A 23,665-nucleotide genomic window follows, 5' to 3' on the forward strand; every position below is an offset into this window, starting at 1 on the left:
ACTCACCTCCCAATTGACTTGACCCTCAACCCTACTGTACCTAATAACCTTGCTCTTATTCACATTTACTCTTAACTTTCTTCTTCCACACACTTTACCAAACTCAGTCACCAGCTTCTGCAGTTTCTCACATGAATCAGCCACCAGCGCTGTATCATCAGCGAACAACAACTGACTCACTTCCCAAGCTCTCTCATCCCCAACAGACTTCATACTTGCCCCTCTTTCCAGGACTCTTGCATTTACCTCCCTAACAACCCCATCCATAAACAAATTAAACAACCATGGAGACATCACACACCCCTGCCGCAAACCTACATTCACTGAGAACCAATCACTTTCCTCTCTTCCTACACGTACACATGCCTTACATCCTCGATAAAAACTTTTCACTGCTTCTAACAACTTGCCTCCCACACCATATATTCTTAATACCTTCCACAGAGCATCTCTATCAACTCTATCATATGCCTTCTCCAGATCCATAAATGCTACATACAAATCCATTTGCTTTTCTAAGTATTTCTCACATACATTCTTCAAAGCAAACACCTGATCCACACATCCTCTACCACTTCTGAAACCGCACTGCTCTTCCCCAATCTGATGCTCTGTACATGCCTTCACCCTCTCAATCAATACCCTCCCATATAATTTACCAGGAATACTCAACAAACTTATACCTCTGTAATTTGAGCACTCACTCTTATCCCCTTTGCCTTTGTACAATGGCACTATGCACGCATTCCGCCAATCCTCAGGCACCTCACCATGAGTCATACATACATTAAATAACCTTACCAACCAGTCAACAATACAGTCACCCCCTTTTTTAATAAATTCCACTGCAATACCATCCAAACCTGCTGCCTTGCCGGCTTTCATCTTCCGCAAAGCTTTTACTACCTCTTCTCTGTTTACCAAATCATTTTCCCTAACCCTCTCACTTTGCACACCACCTCGACCAAAACACCCTATATCTGCCACTCTGTCATCAGACACATTCAACAAACCTTCAAAATACTCATTCCATCTCCTTCTCACATCACCACTACTTGTTATCACCTCCCCATTTACGCCCATCACTGAAGTTCCCATTTGCTCCCTTGTCTTACGCACCCTATTTACCTCCTTCCAGAACATCTTTTTATTCTCCCTAAAATTTACTGATAGTCTCTCACCCCAACTCTCATTTGCCCTTTTTTTCACCTCTTGCACCTTTCTCTTGACCTCCTGTCTCTTTCTTTTATACTTCTCCCACTCAATTGCATTTTTTCCCTGCAAAAATCGTCCAAATGCCTCTCTCTTCTCTTTCACTAATACTCTTACTTCTTCATCCCACCACTCACTACCCTTTCTAAACAGCCCACCTCCCACTCTTCTCATGCCACTAGCATCTTTTGCGCAATCCATCACTGATTCCCTAAATACATCCCATTCCTCCCCCACTCCCCTTACTTCCATTGTTCTCACCTTTTTCCATTCTGTACACAGTCTCTCCTGGTACTTCCCCACACAGGTCTCCTTCCCAAGCTCACTTACTCTCACCACCTTCTTCACCCCAACATTCACTCCTCTTTTCTGAAAACCCATACTAATCTTCACCTTAGCCTCCACAAGATAATGATCAGACATCCCTCCAGTTGCACCTCTCAGCACATTAACATCCAAAAGTCTCTCTTTCGCACGCCTGTCAATTAACACGTAATCCAATAACGCTCTCTGGCCATCTCTCCTACTTGCATAAGTATACTTATGTATATCTCGCTTTTTAAACCAGGTATTCCCAATCATCAGTCCTTTTTCAGCACATAAATCTACAAGCTCTTCACCATTTCCATTTACAACACTGAACACCCCATGCATACCAATTATTCCCTCAACTGCCACATTACTCACCTTTGCATTCAAATCACCCATCACTATAACCCAGTCTCGTGCATCAAAACCGCTAACACACTCATTCAGCTGCTCCCAAAACACTTGCCTTTCATGATCTTTCTTCTCATGCCCAGGTGCATATGCACCAATAATCACCCACCTCTCTCCATCAACTTTCAATTTTACCCATATTAACCGAGAATTTACTTTCTTACATTCTATCACATACTCCCACAACTCCTGTTTCAGGAGTATTGCTACTCCTTCCCTTGCTCTTGTCCTCTCACTAACCCCTGACTTCACTCCCCAGACATTTCCAAACCACTCTTCCCCTTTACCCTTGAGCTTCGTTTCACTCAGAGCCAAAACATCCAGGTTCCTTTCCTCAAACATGCTACCTATCTCTCCTTTTTTCACATCTTGGTTACATCCACACATTTAGGCACCCCACTCTGAGCCTTCGAGGAGGATGATCACTCCCCGCGTGACTCCTTCTTCTGTTTCCCATTTTAGAAAGTTAATACAAGGAGGGGAGGATTTCCGGCCCCCCGCTCCCGTCCCCTCTAGTCGCTTTCTACGACACGCGAGGAATACGTGGGAAGTATTCTTTCACCCCTATCCCCAGGGATAATATACATATATATATACATATACACACACACACACACACACACACACACACGCACACACACACACACACACACACATACATATATATACATATGAAAAATGTAAGAAACAATTTAGAAAACAAACTTTTAGCTTGAAATGAATGAAAAAAAAAAAATGAATGTCACATAATGGTTCAACCTCTGGCTATGGAAAAGGAAATGTACAATTTATTCACACAAAATATATATATATATATATATATATATATATATATATATATATATATATATATATATATATATATATATATATATATATATGGTTTACCCCAGACGCTTCACATGCCTTGATTCAATCCACTGACAGCACGTCAACCCCGGTATACCACATCGCTCCAATTCACTCTATTCCTTGCCCTCCTTTCACCCTCCTGCATGTTCAGGCCCCGATCACACAAAATCTTTTTCACTCCATCTTTCCACCTCCAATTTGGTCTCCCTCTTCTCCTCGTTCCCTCCACCTCCGACACATATATCCTCTTGGTCAATCTTTCCTCACTCATTCTCTCCATGTGCCCAAACCACTTCAAAACACCCTCTTCTGCTCTCTCAACCACGCTCTTTTTATTTCCACACATCTCTCTTACCCTTACGTTACTCACTCGATCAAACCACCTCACACCACACATTGTCCTCAAACATCTCATTTCCAGCACATCCATCCTCCTGCGCACAACTCTATCCATAGCCCACGCCTCGCAACCATACAACATTGTTGGAACCACTATTCCTTCAAACATACCCATTTTTGCTTTCCGAGATAATGTTCTCGACTTCCACACATTCTTCAAGGCCCCCAGAATTTTCGCCCCCTCCCCCACCCTATGATCCACTTCCGCTTCCATGGTTCCATCCGCTGCCAGATCCACTCCCAGATATCTAAAACACTTCACTTCCTCCAGTTTTTCTCCATTCAAACTCACCTCCCAATTGACTTGACCCTCAACCCTACTGTACCTAATAACCTTGCTCTTATTCACATTTACTCTTAACTTTCTTCTTTCACACACTTTACCAAACTCAGTCACCAGCTTCTGCAGTTTCTCACATGAATCAGCCACCAGCGCTGTATCATCAGCGAACAACAACTGACTCACTTCCCAAGCTCTCTCATCCCCAACAGACTTCATACTTGCCCCTCTTTCCAAAACTCTTGCATTTACCTCCCTAACAACCCCATCCATAAACAAATTAAACAACCATGGAGACATCACACACCCCTGCCGCAAACCTACATTCACTGAGAACCAATCACTTTCCTCTCTTCCTACACGTACACATGCCTTACATCCTCGATAAAAACTTTTCACTGCTTCTAACAACTTTCCTCCCACACCATATATTCTTAATACCTTCCACAGAGCATCTCTATCAACTCTATCATATGCCTTCTCCAGATCCATAAATGCTACATACAAATCCATTTGCTTTTCTAAGTATTTCTCACATACATTTTTCAAAGAAAACACCTGATCCACACATCCTCTACCACTTCTGAAACCACACTGCTCTTCCCCAATCTGATGCTCTGTACATGCCTTCACCCTCTCAATCAATACCCTCCCATATAATTTACCAGGAATACTCAACAAACTTATACCTCTGTAATTTGAGCACTCACTCTTATCCCCTTTGCCTTTGTACAATGGCACTATGCACGCATTCCGCCAATCCTCAGGCACCTCACCATGAGTCATACATACATTAAATAACCTTACCAACCAGTCAACAATACAGTCACCCCCTTTTTTAATAAATTCCACTGCAATACCATCCAAACCTGCTGCCTTGCCGGCTTTCATCTTCCGCAAAGCTTTCACTACCTCTCCTCTGTTTACCAAATCATTTTCCCTAACCCTCTCACTTTGCACACCACCTCGACCAAAACACCCTATATCTGCCACTCTATCATCAAACACATTCAACAAACCTTCAAAATACTCACTCCATCTCCTTCTCACATCACCACTACTTGTTATCACCTCCCCATTTGCGCCCTTCACTGAAGTTCCCATTTGCTCCCTTGTCTTACGCGCTTTATTTACCTCCTTCCAGAACATCTTTTTATTCTCCCTAAAATTTAATGATACTCTCTCACCCCAACTCTCATTTGCCCTTTTTTTCACCTCTTGCACCCATTTCTATTTATGTAAGGGGTTAGGGATTGTAGAAGGAAAATGCATAATTTACTCAGAGAGGTTATGCAATAGAAATGCTGTACTAAATAACTCTCAAAATCAAAATGTTATCCAAGCATTGATAACAGTATACAACTCTCAGGAAATCATTGAAAGATATATGCCTTTTTGTCACATCTTTGGACACTGAGATAGGCTAGGTAAGGGTTTGCTGTATAGTAATCATTCTGAATATGTAGATAATATGAAAGCATGCATTAAGTAAGAACCTGTTGAAGACAGTTATGTAGAAAAAATACTGGTAGAGTATAAATGTAATACAATATACCTGTATCATTCATCCCAAAAATGATAAATGTTTTAACTGAAATATGATCACTCACTCTATGTTGCCTACCTGAATTACAAATGTTTTACTGTACCATTCATATTTCCATAATTTTTCATAATATTTAACATAATTTTAGTGCATGAACTAGTGAACTAGTTATAAACCTACTGAAGAGAAAGGTGCAGAAAAATATTCAAGCTTACAGTTTACTGTCTCACTCATGGAGTAAGATGTATATTTTGTACCGTGAGAATTCCAGACTTCCCTTCCTGATCTGGAGATGTTTTCAACATTACTCTGTTGTACTGCCTATACTTCTTTTTCACTATATTTCTTAGTATTGTACTTTGTGTTATTCATTTTTAGTGTGTCATAAACCGACTAAAGAGAATTGTGGAAAAGAATATATAAAAACATGATGAACATGGACAGTGATGAATACATTACTTATATGAAAATCAAGGCTGGATGCTATGTTGAGTCATATGAGCGGTATTATATATCCATTACTATAGGATAATATGTTGATGCACAGAAATTATGTATTACAGTAGATCAATCATCAGAGGAAGCTTTAGAACCAACTCACAAAACTTTAACAAATGGAAGACAACAACACACTTGCAAAATATCAATGATTTGATCAAACACAGACCTAGTTAACTAGTTACCATTGATTTTAGATCTGATTTTGATCAATACCTGATCCAGTGTGTAACCTTTCTCCTCAATAATTTTCTGGGGTGCCAGCCACTTCCTCAGCTGTTGCAGCCTCAAGCCTCACATGATAGAGTCAGATTTCTATGGCTGACATGTCTGATAGAATTATGAAGCAAGTTTTGACTGGCAGTAAATTTACTTTAACTCACTGGCTAACCTTCTTTCTTCATAAGTTCCTCTTGAATTTGGATGGGTGTATTTTCAATTCTTTGTCCAGTCATGGGAAACTCACACTCACATTTCTTGTGCCTAGATTTCCAGGGCATTCTCCATCTTCACATATGTTGACAACTTCAGATTTATTGCCATATATGAAATAGATGGCTGACAGATGGCTTTTCTGATACATTTACTCTCCTTCTCTATGGTGCAGGTGTTGCTCTCATTAATGGCATAACGGTGAGCAACTACTGACGTACTTGACCTACGCTCAAGTTCATTGACTATCTTGAACAGGCTCGCTTGCAGTAGGAGTACTTGCTGGATGCTTATGCATTGTGGCGACTAGTTCAAGTGGGCAGAAGTGTAGAAATATACAAATGGCAAAGATGCATCTTTACTCTTAGAATGCTAAAAGAGAAGTGAAGTGGTGGGCAGTATGGCATGCTTAACATTTTTTCTCCATGGCTTAAGGCCAACTGGGCTTGTGTTATATTGCAACAGCTTGTTATATATTATTTTTTTTTATTATACTTTGTCGCTGTCTCCCGCGTTTGCGAGGTAGCGCAAGGAAACAGACGAAAGAAATGGCCCAACCCCCCCCCATACACATGTATATACATACGTCCACACACGCAAATATACATACCTACACAGCTTTCCATGGTTTACCCCAGACGCTTCACATGCCTTGATTCAATCCACTGACAGCACGTCAACCCCGGTATACCACATCGCTCCAATTCACTCTATTCCTTGCCCTCCTTTCACCTTCCTGCATGTTCAGGCCCCGATCACACAGAATCTTTTTCACTCCATCTTTCCACCTCCAATTTGGTCTCCCTCTTCTCCTCGTTCCCTCCACCTCCGACACATATATCCTCTTGGTCAATCTTTCCTCACTCATTCTCTCCATGTGCCCAAACCACTTCAAAACACCCTCTTCTGCTCTCTCAACCACGCTCTTTTTATTTCCACACATCTCTCTTACCCTTACGTTACTCACTCGATCAAACCACCTCACACCACACATTGTCCTCAAACATCTCATTTCCAGCACATCCATCCTCCTGCGCACAACTCTATCCATAGCCCACGCCTCGCAACCATACAACATTGTTGGAACCACTATTCCTTCAAACATACCCATTTTTGCTTTCCGAGATAATGTTCTCGACTTCCACACATTCTTCAAGGCCCCCAGAATTTTCGCCCCCTCCCCCACCCTATGATCCACTTCCGCTTCCATGTTTCCATCCGCTGCCAGATCCACTCCCAGATATCTAAAACACTTCACTTCCTCCAGTATGTCTCCATTCAAACTCACCTCCCAATTGACTTGACCCTCAACCCTACTGTACCTAATAACCTTGCTCTTATTCACATTTACTCTTAACTTTCTTCTTCCACACACTTTACCAAACTCAGTCACCAGCTTCTGCAGTTTCTCACATGAATCAGCCACCAGCGCTGTATCATCAGCGAACAACAACTGACTCACTTCCCAAGCTCTCTCATCCCCAACAGACTTCATACTTGCCCCTCTTTCCAAAACTCTTGCATTTACCTCCCTAACAACCCCATCCATAAACAAATTAAACAACCATGGAGACATCACACACCCCTGCCGCAAACCTACATTCACTGAGAACCAATCACTTTCCTCTCTTCCTACACGTACACATGCCTTACATGTGTTATAATAAAAAATGGGTGTAATTCAGGAGTCAGCACTATGTTGAGAACATTATATCAAAGCATGCTATATTGCGACAGCACTATACCACTCTATCCCTTGCACACCTCACACTCTCCTACATGTTCAGGTCCTAATTACTCAAAGCAGAATTCCATCCTTCCATCACCTCTTCATTTTTCCTTTCTTGTTTCTTCCACTTTTGACATTTTTTGTACAAACTTAGTCAACCTCTTTACTCATCCTTTCCATATGTCCAAACCATTTAATGCTTCCCTCTTCAGCTGTCATACCACATCACTGTGTTACTCAATTGTTCCGTCTGTCTATCTATCTATATCTTTGATGCCTGTTCCCTTCTGGAACTTCCTTAAGGGGGTTGTCCACAGAAATAGTCTTCATAACTAGTGAACTCAATTACTGCTTTGTAGCCTTTAGTTCCTTAAAGGCCACTGGCAGAGGACAACCCAAGCACAGTGTTAGCAGAAGCTCCTACCTAATGTTCTTACTGATTACTTCGTTCCTTATTCACAATAAATCCCCCTCAGCACATACTGTTCTTAAGCATTTAATTTCCAACGCAGATTACAGAGTTGGTCTGACACAAGGTTAATGAAATTCAACCCAAGCAATTGTAAGGTAATTAGAGGATGGGACAGAATGAAAGAAGACCTCAGTATGATTATTATCTACCATAGAGTAAACTTCAGAATTTTTTGGATGAGGACTTGGGAGTTGACAGTATCCTTAACATGTTGTTAGACTTCCACATTAGATAGAAGAATAGTTAAGGAGACAAATTGTGTTTTGGCAAATATTAGGATAGCAATGAAGTATATGACGGTAAGGAAATATTTAGTTTGCTGTTCATGTCATGTATAAGGATGAAGCAAGAATATGCTTTTGAAGTTTGGTCACCACACTTAAAGAAGCTCAGAGCTTATTATAGAGAAACTCAAGAGAAGGGCAACAAAGAAGAAACCAGAAGTAAGAAAACTGAGACACAGGGCATTAAATTTGCTGATCTAGGAAGAGAGAAGAATGAGGGGTGACCTGACGACAGCCTTTTTCCTCTTGTTTTTAAAACCGATCATGTTGTACACAACACACTGTTCTTTTAGAAATGTAGGAATAGGGCATAAGTTTAAGAAGTTGTTTAAGGGTAGAGAATGTTGAAGAGATGGGGCCCCATAAGTATAAAATTCTTTTCACTACAGTATTTTTTTTCAAGTTGGAGGCTCCAGTCACAGACAGAAGTCTACATCAAGGGTGGGTCGTAATTGAAATATAGAGAGGTTAATGAAAAGGGAGAAGACGAGGTAAGGGGAAAGAATTTATGAATTTTGGAGGAAGTGAAAGACCTGTCTTTTATAATGTGCCAGGTAATAGTTATTGGGAAAGACATGAAAGTGTAGAGGGTTCCAAAACTTGGAGGTGTCTGGAAAGTAACAGTTATAAAACAGTTCACCCTTGAAATGCCAATGACCCCACATGATGCAGCAACGTGCTAAGTATTGCTTGGTTTAGCTAGTGATGGGGGCACACAAGCAGCCAGCTCTCAGGAGCAAAAATCAAAGTGATACCTATAGAAGAGGGAAACTGAGCCAGCATTGTACTGAAGGGAAGGTATGTCAAGTTTTGAGGTTAACCTGGGCGAGTTTGTAAGTCAGACTGCTTTTGACTCATCTCTCTCAAGTACAGATGCAGAGCTAGAGGCACCCCAGATGTGAGAGCAGTACTCCATACGAGGACGAATCAGTCCTTTGTATAAAGGGAGTAAATGTTTAAGAGAAAGGGAATTTTTACATCTGAACAAAATTTCCAGTTTCTATAGGTTAACATTGCTATTTTTGTAATGTAAGGTTTCCAAGATAGGGTAGATGTTAAAGTAATACTAAGTATGTTCATTGAGTCAAGAGGTGGAATTACAGAACCATCAAAGGAAAGGAGAGTTGTGAGAAATTTTCAATATAGAAATGGGTAGAAACTGAGTCTTCAATTAATCTATCTATATCTGTGATGCCCTTTCCCTCCAGGAACTCCCATCAAGGGATGGCCATAGCAAAAGTTTCCACTTATCCTTGTCCTTACATGCCTTGCATGTATACATCATTCCACGCATTCTTCCTTTGTCTCTCTTTCTCCAATGTTCCTCTACTCTATTTGCCCATGTCACAGGCAGTCTTCCACTCACACCAACCCCTTTAATTGTACTGTCATACACTCTCCTTGTAAACTCCCAGTCTTTCATTCTTTCCACATGCCCAAACCACCTCAGAATGTGATGTTTCACCCATTCTACCACTCCACAATTCATTTCCTTTGCATTCCATGCCATATAGCATTTCTCATACACCCTTTCATTTCTTTCTTTGTTCCATCTAGTCACACCACATGCTCTTCTCAAATAGCTCATTTCCACCACCTGGATTCTTGACCTCTGTGCTTCATTCCATGTCCATGTTTTGGCTGCATAGGTCAGGGCTGTCCCTTAGTCATCTCTTCACTTCCACACATACACCTTCACCCTTCATTATTCTACTAAGGGACCCAATGACTCCTGTACCCTGTACTGCTCTTTCCCTTATCTCTCCTTCCATATCGACACCCTTACCCAAGACAGCTCCCAGATACTTAAATTCCCTCACTTCTTCCAGTCTTCCCCCCCCTCCCCATAACCACAGCATAATTTAGTACACTTTCCTCTTTTACTACATATGGTTTTACAAAATCTATACTTTCACTCTGTTTCCTTTGAAACACCATTACTTTACTTTTTCTTGCATTTACCTTAAATCTTCTCTGCTTACACTAATCATAAAACGGACTAACAACCTTCTACAACTACTCCTCACTCTCCGCAAACAACATAGTAGCATCTGCAAACAGGCTTGCCATCAGCAACCATACTTTAATGCCTCACTCCATCTCTGCACCCCTTTTCCCTAGTTTTGCTTTCATCTCACTTTTCACTCCATCCATATATATTTATTTATATTTTACTTTGTCACTGTCTCCCGCATTAGCGAGGTAGCGTAAAGAAACAGACGAAAGAATGGCCTAAACCACCCACATATACATGTATATACATACACGTTCACACACGCAAATATACATACCTATACATCTCAACGTATAAATATATATACTCACACAGACATATACATATATACACATGTACATAATTCATACTGTCTGCGTTTATTCATTCCCATCGCCACCCTGCCACACATGAAATAACAACCCCCTTCCCCTTGCATGTGTTCGAGGTAGGACTAGGAAAAGACAACAAAGGCCACATTTGTTCACACACAGTCTCTAGCTGTCATGTATAATGCACCGAAACCACAGCTCCCTTTCCACATCCAGGCCCCACAGAACTTTCCATGGTTTAATGGTTTACACCAGATGCTTCACATGCCCTGGTTCAATCCATTGACAGCACATCGACCCCGGTATACCACATCATTCCCATTCACTCTGTTCCTTGCAAGCCTTTCACCCTCCTGCATGTTCAGGCCCTGATCACTCAAAATCTTTTTCACTCCATCTTTCCACCTCCAATTTGGTCTCCCACTTCTCCTCGTTCCCTCCACCTCTGACACATATATCCTCTTGGTCAATCTTTCCTTACTCATTCTCTCCTTGTGAACAAACCATTTCAAAACACCCTCTTCTGCTCTCTCAACCACACTCTTTTTATTACCACACATCTCTCTTACCGTATTATTACTTACTTGATCAAACCACCTCACACCACATATTGTCCTCAAACATCTCATTTCCAGCACATCCACCCTCCTGCGCACAACTCTATCCATAGCCCACGCTTCGCAACCATACAACATTGTTGGAACCAATATTCCTTCAAACATACCCATTTTTGCTTTCCGAGATAATGTTCTTGACTTCCACACATTCTTCAACACTCCCAGAACTTTCGGCTCCTCCCCTACCCTATGATTCACTTCCGCTTCCATGGTTCCATCCGCTGCCAAATCCACTCCCAGATATCTAAAACACTTCACTTCCTCCAGTTTTTCTCCATTCAAACTTACCTCCCAATTGACTTGTCCCTCAACCCTACTGTACCTAAAAAACTTGCTCTTATTCACATTTACTCTCAGCTTTCTTCTTTCACACACTTTACCAAACTCAGTCACCAGCTTCTGCAGTTTCTCACATGAATCAGCCACCAGTGCTGTACCATCAGCGAGCAACAACTGACTCAGTTCCCAAGCTCTCATTCTCAACAGACTGCATACTTGCCCCTCTTTCCAAAACTCTTGCATTCACATCCCTAAGAATCCCATCCATAAACAAATTAAACAACCATGGAGACATCAGGCACCCCTGCCTCAAACCAACATTCACTGAGAACCAGTCACTTTCCTCTTTTCCTACACATACACATGCCTTGCATCCTTGATAAAAACTTTTCACTGCTTTTAACAACTTGCCTCCCACACCATATATTCTTAATATCTTCCACAGAGCATCTCTATCAGCTCTTATCATATGCCTTCTCCAGATCCATAAATGCTACATACAAATCCATTTGCTTTTCTAAGTATTTCTCACATACATTCTTGAAAGCAAACACCTGATCCACACATCCTCTACCACTTCTGAAACCACACTGCTCTTCCCCAGTCTGATGCTCTGCACATGCCTTCACCCTCTCAATCAATACCCTCCCATATGATTTCCCAGGAATACTCAACAGACTTATACCTCTGTAATTTGAGCACTCACCTTTATCCCCTTTACCTTTGTACAATGGCACTATGCAAGCATTTTGCCAGTCCTCAAGCACCTCACCATGAGTCATACATATATTAAATAACGTTACCAACCAGTCAACAATACAGTCACCCCCTCTGCAATACCATCCAAACCCGCTGCCGTGCTGGCTTTCATCTTCCGCAAAGCTTTTACTACCTCTTCTCTGTTTATCAAATTATTTTCCCTAACCCTCTCACTTTGCACATCACCTCGACCAAAACACTCTATATCTGCCACTCTATCATCAAACACATTCAACAAACCTTCAAAATACTCACTCCATCTCCTTCTCACATCGCCACTTCTTGTTATCACCTCCCCATTAGCCCCCTTCACTGAAGTTCACATTTGTTCCCTTGTCTTTCGTATTTTATTTACCTCCTTCCAAAACATCTTTTTATTCTCCCTAAGATTTAATGATACTCTCTCACCCCAACTCTCATTTACCCTCTTTTTCACCTCTTGCACCTTTCTCTTGACCTGCCTCTTTCTTTTATACATCTTCCACTCATTTGCATTATTTCCCTGCAAGAATTGTCCAAATGCCTCTCTCTTCTCTTTCACTAATAATCTTACTACTTCATCCCACCACTCATTACCCTTTCTAATCTGTCCACCTCCCACGCTTCTCATGCCACAAGCATCTTTTGCACAAGCCATCACTGCTTCCCTAAATACATCCCATTCCTCCCTCACTTCCCCTTTGTCCTTTGATCTCACCTTTTTCCATTCTGTACTCAGTCTCTCCTGGTACTTCCTCACACAAGTCTCCTTCCCAAGCTCACTTACTCTCACTGCTCTCTTTACCCCAACATTCTCTCCTTTTCTGAAAACCTCTACAAATCTTCAACCTTGCCTCCACAAGATAATGATTAGACATCCCTCCAGTTGCACCTCTCAGCACATTAGCATCCAAAAGTCTCTCTTTCGCATTCCTGTCAATTAACATTTAATCCAATAGTTCTTTCTGGCCATTTCTCCTACTTCCATACGTATAGTTATGTATATCTCTTTTTAAACCAGGTATTCCCAATCACCAGTCCATTTTCAGCACATAAATCTACAAGCTCTTCACCATTCCTATTTACAACACTGAACACCCCATGTACACCAATTATTCCCTCAACTGCCACATTACTCACCTTTGCATTCAAATCACCCATCACTGTAACCCAGTCTTGTGCATCAAAACTACTAACACACTCATTCAGCTGCTCCTAAAATACTTGCCTCTCATGATCTTTCTTCTCATGCCCAGGTGCATATGCATCAATAATCACCCATCTCTCTCCATCCACTTTCAGTTTTACCCATATAACTCTAGAGTTTACTTTCCTACATTCTATCACATACTCCCACTACTCTTGTTTCAGGAGTAGTGCTACTCCTTCTCTCGTTCTTGTCCTCTCACTAACCCCTGACTTTACTCCTAAGAGATTTACAAACCACTCTTCCCCTTTACCCTTGAGCTTCGTTTCACTCAGAGCCAAAACATCCAGGTTCTTGTCCTCAAACATACGACTTATCTCTCTTTTTTCTCATCTTGGTTACATCCACACACATTTAGACACCCCAATCTGAGCCTTCGAGGAGGATGAGCACTCCCCGCGTAACTCCTTCTTCTGTTTCCCCTTTTAAAAAGTTAAGATACAAGGAGGGGAGGGTTTCTAGCCCCCTGCTCCCATCCTCTTTAGTTGCCTTCTACGACTCGTGAGGAATGCGTGGGAAGTATTCTTTCTTCAGTGAATGTAGGTTTGCGGCAGGGGTGTGTGATGTCTCCATGGTTGTTTAATTTGTTTATGGATGGGGTTGTTAGGGAGGTGAATGCAAGAGTTTTGGAAAGAGGGGCAAGTATGAAGTCTGTTGGGGATGAGAGAGCTTGGGAAGTGAGTCAGTTGTTGTTCGCTGATGATACAGCACTGGTGGCTGATTCATGTGAGAAACTGCAGAAGCTGGTGACTGAGTTTGGTAAAGTGTGTGAAAGAAGAAAGTTAAGAGTAAATGTGAATAAGAGCAAGGTTATTAGGTACAGTAGGGTTGAGGGTCAAGTCAATTGGGAGGTGAGTTTGAATGGAGAAAAACTGGAGGAAATGAAGTGTTTTAGATATCTGGGAGTGGATCTGGCAGCGGATGGAAACATGGAAGCAGAAGTGGATCATAGGGTGGGGGAGGGGGCGAAAATTCTGGGAGGCTTGAAGAATGTGCGGAAGTCGAGAACATTATCTCGGAAAGCAAAAATGGGTATGTTTGAAGGAATAGTGGTTCCAACAATGTTGTATGGTTGCGAGGCGTGGACTATGGATAGAGTTGTGCGCAGGAGGATGGATGTGCTGGAAATGAGATGTTTGAAGACAATGTGTGGTGTGAGGTGGTTTGATCAAGTAAGTAACGTAAGGGTAAGAGAGATGTGTAGAAATAAAAAGAGCGTGGTTGAGAGAGCAGAAGAGGGTGTTTTGAAATGGTTTGGTCACTTGGAGAGAATGAGTGAGGAAAGATTGACCAAGAGGATATATGTGTCGGAGGTGGGGGGAACGAGGAGAAGAGGGAGACCAAATTGGAGGTGGAAAGATGGAGTGAAAAAGATTTTGTGTGATCGGGGCCTGAACATGCAGGAGGGTGAAAGGAGGGCAAGGAATAGAGTGAATTGGAGCGATGTGGTATACCGGGGTTGACTTGCTGTCAGTGGATTGAATCAAGGCATGTGAAGCGTCTGGGGTAAACCATGGAAAGCTGTGTAGGTATGTATATTTGCGTGTGTGGACGTATGTATATACATGTGTATGGGGGTGGGTTGGGCCATTTCTTTCGTCTGTTTCCTTGCGCTACCTCGCAAACGCGGGAGACAGCGACAAAGCAAAGAAAAAAGAAAAAAATATATATATATATATATATATATATATATATATATATATATATATATATATATATATATATATATGTATATATATATGTCAGCCATATTCCCATCCACTCCAGGTGCCTTTCCTACCTTCAGCCTCATTATTGCCCTTCTTACCTCCTTTGTTATAGGCTCCTGCACTTGTATCCTCTCCCTTCCCTCCTCCATACCCATGCATATGAAAACTGCTGCCTTCCCTTCCCCCGCATTCATCATTTCTTCAAATTACTCTTTCCATCTTCCTTTCACTTCCTCCTTTTGATTCAGCAATTCCCCTTCCTTACTTCTCCCATCAACATTTCCTCTCTTACCTTTTTTACCTCCTCCCAGCATAGTTTCTTATCATCCCAAAACTTTTCACTTAACTTTTCCAAAATCTTTATATACTCTGCTTTCCTCTATCAGCTTCTTTACTACATTTTGCTTACATATTTTATATTTTTCCCTCCTCCTTTGCTGAACTTCCACTGATACATTCCTATTGAGAATCTGCCATATGCCTTTTTCTTCTCTTCTGCAGCATTTCTAATCTCTTCTGTTTATCATGCATTGCCCTTTTTTATTCCTGTATCTTGCTCCCTTATTTATAACTGCTGATTCTGCAACCTTTATATGTATTTCCCTAAACATTTTAAACACCACATTCACACATGACTGTATTCCTACATTCCCTGCATTTCCATCTGAGCTCTCAGTTACCTTCCTTTCATACTCTTCCTTGTATTTTCCCGATTCATCTTCTTGCTTGCCAATGCTTTTACCTCTTTATTCTTCCTTACACCATACCTCCTCTTCTCCCCGGTGTTCATCCCCACAAGAACCACGAAATGACTCTAGCATCCAGCACAGCCTTTCTCAGTCTTTGATTCACTGCCACATAGTCAATCAAAGTCTTTTGTTCTTCCATATGATTCCTCATCCATGTAGATCTGTGTATAATCTGGTGCTGAAAAAAGGTCTTAGAGGTATTGAGCTTGACCATATTTCGTATACCTCACTGAGATATAGTGTCTTGAGTTTTAGTGTATCGAGGAAGTTGTGTTGAGACGATATGCAGATCAAGTGAGAGAAGGAACAGAATTGAAGGATGTGAAGGAATGCAGTATTGAGTTGTCAGTGTATGAGATCATTTGGCTATCTGTGAAAAAAAGGAAATTGTTGATAAAAAGGCAAAAAAGTGTAGCAAACAGGACAGAACTTTAAGGGATACTGCTGTTGATGGAGAAAGGGGAGAGGCTGATCCATCAACAACCACAGAGATAGATCGGCCAGAGAGGAAGCTAGAGATTGGGGAGCAAGGTGAGAGAGGGAAGCTGAAAGAGGGTAGCTTAGAGATGAGACCCCAGTGCCACCCCCTATCAGGGACAGCAACATAGGATTCCCCAAATCTTTCATGGATGATGACCAGATGTAGTAAGTTTGGAAAAAATATCACCAGTGGATCTTGCTTTATGGGAGCTTTACTGGTGATCAGAGCAAAGGCTGTGAGATTTAAGATGTCTAATGATATGGGAGATGAGGAGGGTTTGAAAGGCTCTGGAAATGGTAGAAGTCAAATCAGCAGGACAATAGTCAAAGGAGTAAGAACAGTCGCCCTTCTTAGGGGTGGAATGTACCAATGCATGCTTTTCATGAAAAAGGAAAAGTTCTGGTTTCTGAAACAGAAATAGGACAGACAAGTAAGTTCATGCGTAAGTTTAGAGGCACACTCTTTCAGCACAAGGGAATGGATACCATTAGGAGCACAACTCTTGCTTGTGTCCAGAGAGAGAATTGCTTTTTAAACAGAATTGTGAGTTGAGATTATAGTTGGATATGAAAAAGGGGCTAGTGAGAACATCATTCGACAGCTGGGTCTTAGAAAAAATTAAGAGATAGAGAGGTACTAATCAGATGGTGTTCAACAGAATATAGGTCACTAGAGAGACCACAAATGTTGGTATAGTGCATAGTAAAAGAGGAAGGTCTATCAGAGAGGGAAAGGTTGTCGGAGGGGCCAGTACTACCAACGTCTTAGCCCTCACTCTCATTGGCTGTAGAGTTTGATGGGAACCTGGAGATTCTTAGCACCCTGTGGTGCTGGGACTAGGGGTGATTATATCAACCCTTCTCAGTATTTTTTCCTATAGAGCCCATGTCGTGCATCCATACTGTACTGTTAGGACTACTTTGCCATCCACCATACCCAGTTTAGCTCTCGTAGGTGGTGACCTCTTTTTCCACACACTTCTCAATGTTCCCAGGACTTTAGCCCCTTCATCCACCCTTTGGATTACCCCCCCCCCCCCCCTCCCCTCTCTCTCTCTCTCTCTCTCTCTCTCTCTCTCTCTCTCTCTCTCTCTCTCTCTCTCTCTCTCTCTCTCAGCAGTTCACTTTAGCCATCCTCTTTCCATTCGCTCACATTACATTTCAAAATCAGCTGCCTTTCTTGGCTGCTAAATGTAATAACTTTACTTTTATTCACACTGAACTCTCAACTTTCTCCTAACACATACTTATCTTAACTGAGAAATTGTCCTCAGCAATTTCTCACTTTAAATCTTCCACCAGAACTATATCATGAGAAAACAAATCGTTTTTCACCTCCCAGGCACTCCTACTCCCAACAAACTAAGACCTGCCCCCCTCCCCAAGACCCTTGCATTCACCTCTTTCACCACCCAATAGATTAGACAGCCATGGTGACATCACACGCCCACCTTACCATTTACCCACTAACCCACTTCCATATAGAACCAATCCCCCTCCTCTCTTTCTTCCCATGCATATGCCTTATTCTCTTGATGAAAATGCTTCACTACTTTAGTTTTTCTCTAACATCATATATTCAGAACAGCTTTTGCAAAGCATCTCTAGCAACCTTGTAATATGCTTTCTCCAGGCTTATGTTTTGGGACCATTACTCCTCTTGATCTGTGTGAATGACTAGTCAGAAAATATGTGGATAAGTTTGCAGGTGATGCACATGTCATTAGGGAAAAGAAGAGCATGGATTGCATCATGTTACAAGGGGACCTGCAGAGACCCAAGATTTGGTTTGATACATGGTTGATGAAGTTCATCCTCAGTAAATGTAATGAGGATGGGTCATAGCGAAAGAAGGCTTCTTTATGAATAACACCAACCCGTCTTTAGCGTGCCTGTCAACTATCAAGTAAACTGATAATGCCCATTGACTCCTAGCCTGTTTCATCCACGTATATTAATATATACACCCAGTTTTTCAAATCAGGTATTCCAGATCAGCAGGCCTCTTTTAGCTTTCAGCTTGACAAGCCCTTCTTCATTTTCAGTAACACCAGGGCCCACCACTTGCAGTCAACTTTGATTCTAATCCACAGCCTTCTTGAACTTGCATCCTTTTCACACTATCCCACTGGTGCCCCTTCATCATAAATGCCACTCATATTCTGTGCTCTTACCCGTATCCTAGCCCCTGAATTTACCCTCCAGAACATTCCCGAACCATTTTATTCCTTTATCCTTTGACTATGTCTTACTTAGAGCCATAACCTGGATAGTCTCACTTAGAGCCAGAACATCCAGGTTCCTGTCTTCAAGCATAGCACCTACATCTCCCATCTCATCCTGGTTACATGCATGCATATGCAGACACCTCTGCTTGAGCCTTCAATTAGCAATCTTCACTTGTTTGTTTCTTCTGTTCTTGTTTTTGGAAAATATGAAATATGGAAATATATCATTTCTTGCAGCATTTGCTAAATGACTTCCTGATACTCCTCTTCCTCTTGGGAAACCTTGCATTTGATGCATAAATACATTTTATGAGAGGTGTCTTTATGCTGAAAGAATATAGTATAAGCAAATTTACTTCAAGATCAAGTGTGTTTATGTAAGTCAATTGGTGGTGTAATGATTTTTTTTACTTTTTTTTCCCTCCCTTGAATAGGCTTTGTACCTTTATTTAGGATTATAGTAGACCTTCCAAAATCACTACAAGCACTTTTGATTTATTTGTTATGTTTTTTACATTTTTTGAATTGGAAATATGAAGGTATTTCATTTATTGTTGGAATTTTACGCAACAGAGGTTTAGCAATATGTCTACTAGAGTAAATTCTTAAAAAGCTTTGCTGATAATTTGGACTCCATTTGTAAGGGAGAAATTCAAGAATGAAACACATGATAATTTTTGGATATATTTGGAAAGATTGTGTAAGGTCTACTTTGTTATTAATGCATATAGAAATGAAGATTATATCATATCTGACAGTTAAGGTTTTTGTAATGCTTTAGATACCTCTTTTTATGTCACTTTATTTGTTTGATAATTGTCTTTTGTCCTCCAGGCCCAGACTGTAATTGATGAGATAACTGAGGAAGCGAACTACTACAATCGTATTTACATTGCCTCAGTTCATCAGGATTTGTCAGAGAATGATATCAAGAGTGTCTTTGAAGCCTTTGGTAAAATCAAGGTAAGTGAGAAGAGTTTAGATTTACATTGGAATGATCCTCATTTGGTAGACTGGTTGGAAATAACTTTGGCACTAAAACACAGTTATTAGATTGCCGTCTTTTTGCCATTGATAGCTCATCTTCTGCTTTGTGGATGCTACATTTGGTGTTCTCTATTGATAAATTCCCCTTGTGGTATTCTTCTTTACAGTAAGTCCTTTTCCTATTTCCTGAGTCACGGTCATGATATAATCTGAAAAAATCATGAATTAATGTTTTTCATGAATTGCCAGAAAAAAGTCTTGATTTCATTTATCTTTTGAAAATTCATTAATAAATCATGAGTTTGTTTTTATTTGTAATGTTATATTCATGTGTAAGAAACATGAACAGAAATTTTTCTTTGGTCTCTGACCAGAATTGTACACCTGCATTATTGTATGACAGCCTTTACACCAAAAAGCAGCTCAAGGCTTACATATTATATACACTGTGTTACAGGCATATTGTATGTGCTGTATTACCACAACAAATTCAGGTGGTTGTGGTGATGGTAGGCTCTCCATGATGGTGTATTGGACATTTATTATGCAACCCCTGAAATTAACCCATTTAGTGTTTTGTATGTATAGCCTGATATACAGAAGACACATGGGAAGACCAAAGAGAATGAGTCCTTGACTTGTCACACCTGCGTTTCGTTAAGACATTACCCCAACTGAGGTCCAAATCAAGGCCTGCATTCATTTATGAATTTTTTATTAGTAGTTTTTCATGTACAGATATTTTGATTTTATTATATAGTTGATATTTTGTTCCTTAACATTCTTATGAAAGCTTGTCATTACACATGAAGCGGTGACATCTAGTTTCAGTAGTGCTGCATCCTTTTATAGTTTTTGCATCTTAGGAAAAATCTGCATGTCATTAACATGATAGAGGTTTATGTGTTAGTTTTTGGTATTATACATCAGATTATATCTGCATACGGGTTTGGTGGAACACTGCTCGATTGTTAGTTGATGTAGGAGGTGACTGACATCATTTAACACTTTGAAAAGCTGGAAGATACTACAGTTGCTCAGGTGCCTGAGACCTCTAAATCTGAGTAGAGGGGACTAATAGTGCTTTTCTTTTTTTTTTTTTAGTATGCTTACAAACCTTTACCAGAATTTTGCTTTGTGGGCAGGGCTAGCAATTAGCCCTCACCAAATCTGTGGGTCGCTAGCTTGAAATAGTTTTATATGCTAGTGTTTGGTAATGTGGTGCAGGATTTTATCTGTGGACAGGTTTGGTGGACAACTGCTGGATTGTCTGTTAAATGCTTGATTGTCTGTTATTATGGCAGGTGACTGGGATCATGTAACTCTTAAGAGTTTGAAATGTGCTTAAGTTATTCAGGTGCTTGAGTCTTTGAGAACTGAGTGGGTACCTATGATGAGATTTTGTCACAACTTGACTTGAATGTTGAATAATGACATTTCTCTTAGTCACTGCTTGACTCCTCAGTTGTTGTGCTTATTGTATAAAGGTGTTTTTTCAGTAACTACTTTACTGGCCTAGTTATCTTTTCCAAGATCATCAGGTATTGTCTTCAGCCATGAGCCTTCTCATCCTTTTGAATGTGCCTGTTGTCAGTCTGTATATTTTTTTTACCATAAGACGATAGGGTATCTTTGTCTGAAACCTTTTTGGTATGCTTTCAAGAATTGATGTTGACTTTTTGATCTGTGTCTTCCTTGTGTGGTTACCTTTAGGTTTAGAATAACTATCTTAACATCATTGCATCCATTATTTTGCTTGAAGGCAGTATCTATGCTGTATGTTCTTAAAAATCATGTTTTCCACTTATTCTTGAGTCTTTGGCATTTACTTCACCATTTCTGTGACCCATTCATTATGGATGGGATGTATATATTCCTAAATGCTGTCTGGAATATGCAATGACTGGGACATTCTTAATTTGTTTGCATTAATTTGAGGTCAGTCTGTGATTGGAAAGTACATCATTACAGTCTGTGTATTGTTTACATTGGCAACGTCCATGTTTTACACTATAAGATATGCTTGTTTACCAATTCTGTGGCGAAGAGGAAGGTTGATATACGATATCTGTGTCTTGACCAGCAGGCATCTTGGAGTTCTACATTGATTTAATTGAGTCAGTAGAAGTTGGATAAGTTTCTCCTACATAGAGGAGAGTAACAATGACCATCACTGTGACCGTGATTTTTATGGAGAAAAACAAATAGAAACAGAGGAAGATGAACTGAACAATGTAAAGTTCAGCCAATTACACATTCAAAGTTGTAGTACAAGAATGAATTTGTGGCATGAGTTTTATCTGCCTTATATTCATTAACATGTAGTCTGTGTATCAGAGAGAGAGAGAGAGAGAGAGAGAGAGAGAGAGAGAGAGAGAGAGAGAGAGAGAGTCTAGAGATCCAAGTGAGGTGGTCAGGCATTATGTATGGATCACAGTGAAGTGCCTGAGGATTGGTGGAATGCATGTATAGTGCTATTGTGCAAAGGCAAAGGGGATCATTGTGCATATTCAGATAACAAAGGTGTAAGTTTGTTGAGTGTACCTGGAAAACTGCATGTTAGGTAACTGATTGAGAGGTTGAAGGCATGTACAGAACATCAGATTGGTGAGGAGCAGAATGGCTTCAGAAGTGATAGAGGATGTGTGGATCAGGTGTTTGCTTTGAAGAATGTGTGTGAGAAATACTTAGAAATTCAGATGGATTGGTATATGATATTTATGGATCCAGAGAAGGCATCTGATAAGGTTACTAGAGATGCTTTGGGCAAGGTCTTAAGAGTATATGGTGTGGGAGGTAAACTACCAGAAGTAGTGAAAAGTTTTTACCAAGTATGTAAGGTATGTGCACGAGTAGGAAAAGAGGAGAGTGATTGGTTCTCATTGAAGGTCAGTCTGCAGCAGGGGTGTGTGATATCACTGTGGTTGTTTAATTTGTTTATGGATGGGATGGTTAGGGAGTTAGGGATGCTAAAGTTTTGGAAAGAGGGGCAAGTATGCAGTCTGTTAGGGATGAGAGGGCCTGGGAAGTAAGTTGTTGTTTGCAGATTATACAGCTCAAGTAACTGATTCGAGTGAGAAACTGCAGAATTTGGTGACTGAGTTTGGAAAAGTATGTGAAAGGAGAAAGTTGAGAGTAAATGTGAATATGATCAAGGTCATTAGGTTCAGTAGGGTTGAGGTACATGATTGGGATGTTGGTTTGGAGAAAAATTGGAGGAAGTGAAGTATTTTAGATTCTTGGAGTGGACTGAACAATGAATGGAACCATGGAAGCAGAAGTAAGCCACAGGGTGGGAAGGGGTTGAATGTTTTGGGAGCAGTGAAGAATGTGTGGAAGGAGAGAACGTTATCTCAGAGAGCAAAAATGGGTATGTTTGGAGGACTAGTAATTCCAACAATGTTATATGGTTGCGAGGTATGAGTGGGGAAGGAATGACATGTATATACAGAAGCAGTGATGGCTTGCGGAAAAGATGCTTGTGGTATGAGAAAGGTGGGAGGTGGGCAGAGTAGAAAGGGTAGTGAGTGGTGGGATGAAGAAGTAAAATTGTTAGTGAGAGAGAAGAGGGAGGCATTTGGAAGATTTTTACAGGGAAGTGGTGCAAATGATTGGGAGATGTATAAAAGAAAGCAGCAGGAGGTCAAGAGAAAGATGCAAAAGGTGAAAAAGAGGGCAAATGAGAGTTGGGGTGAGAGAGTATCATTCATAGGGAGAGTAAAAAGATATTTTGGAAGGAGGTAAATAAAGTGCGTAAGACAAGAGAACAAATGGGAACATCGGTGAAGGGGGCTAATGGGGAGGTAATAACAAGTAGTGGTGAAGTGAAAAGTGAAGTTCTTTGAAGGTTTGTTGAATGTGTTTGATGATAGAGTGGGAGATATAGAGTGTCTTGGTCGAGGTGGTGTGCGAAGTGAGAGGG

General features: G+C 40.8%; 1 protein-coding gene across 4 annotated transcripts in view; it reads left to right on the forward strand.

Moving 5' to 3' along the window:
* The window catches only part of hfp (Poly(U)-binding-splicing factor hfp), a 525,647-nt gene that overhangs the window by 414,248 nt on the left and 87,734 nt on the right, over positions 1-23,665 (forward strand). For all 4 annotated transcript variants that reach the window (XM_071679802.1, XM_071679803.1, XM_071679805.1 and 1 more), the window contains one exon: positions 19,591-19,719. In XM_071679802.1, coding sequence (XP_071535903.1) covers positions 19,591-19,719 — 129 coding nt within the window. The remainder of the gene's footprint in view (positions 1-19,590; positions 19,720-23,665) is intronic.

This window comes from Panulirus ornatus, chromosome 30 (assembly GCF_036320965.1).
Source record: "Panulirus ornatus isolate Po-2019 chromosome 30, ASM3632096v1, whole genome shotgun sequence".
Classification (NCBI taxonomy): Eukaryota; Metazoa; Arthropoda; class Malacostraca; order Decapoda; family Palinuridae; genus Panulirus; species Panulirus ornatus.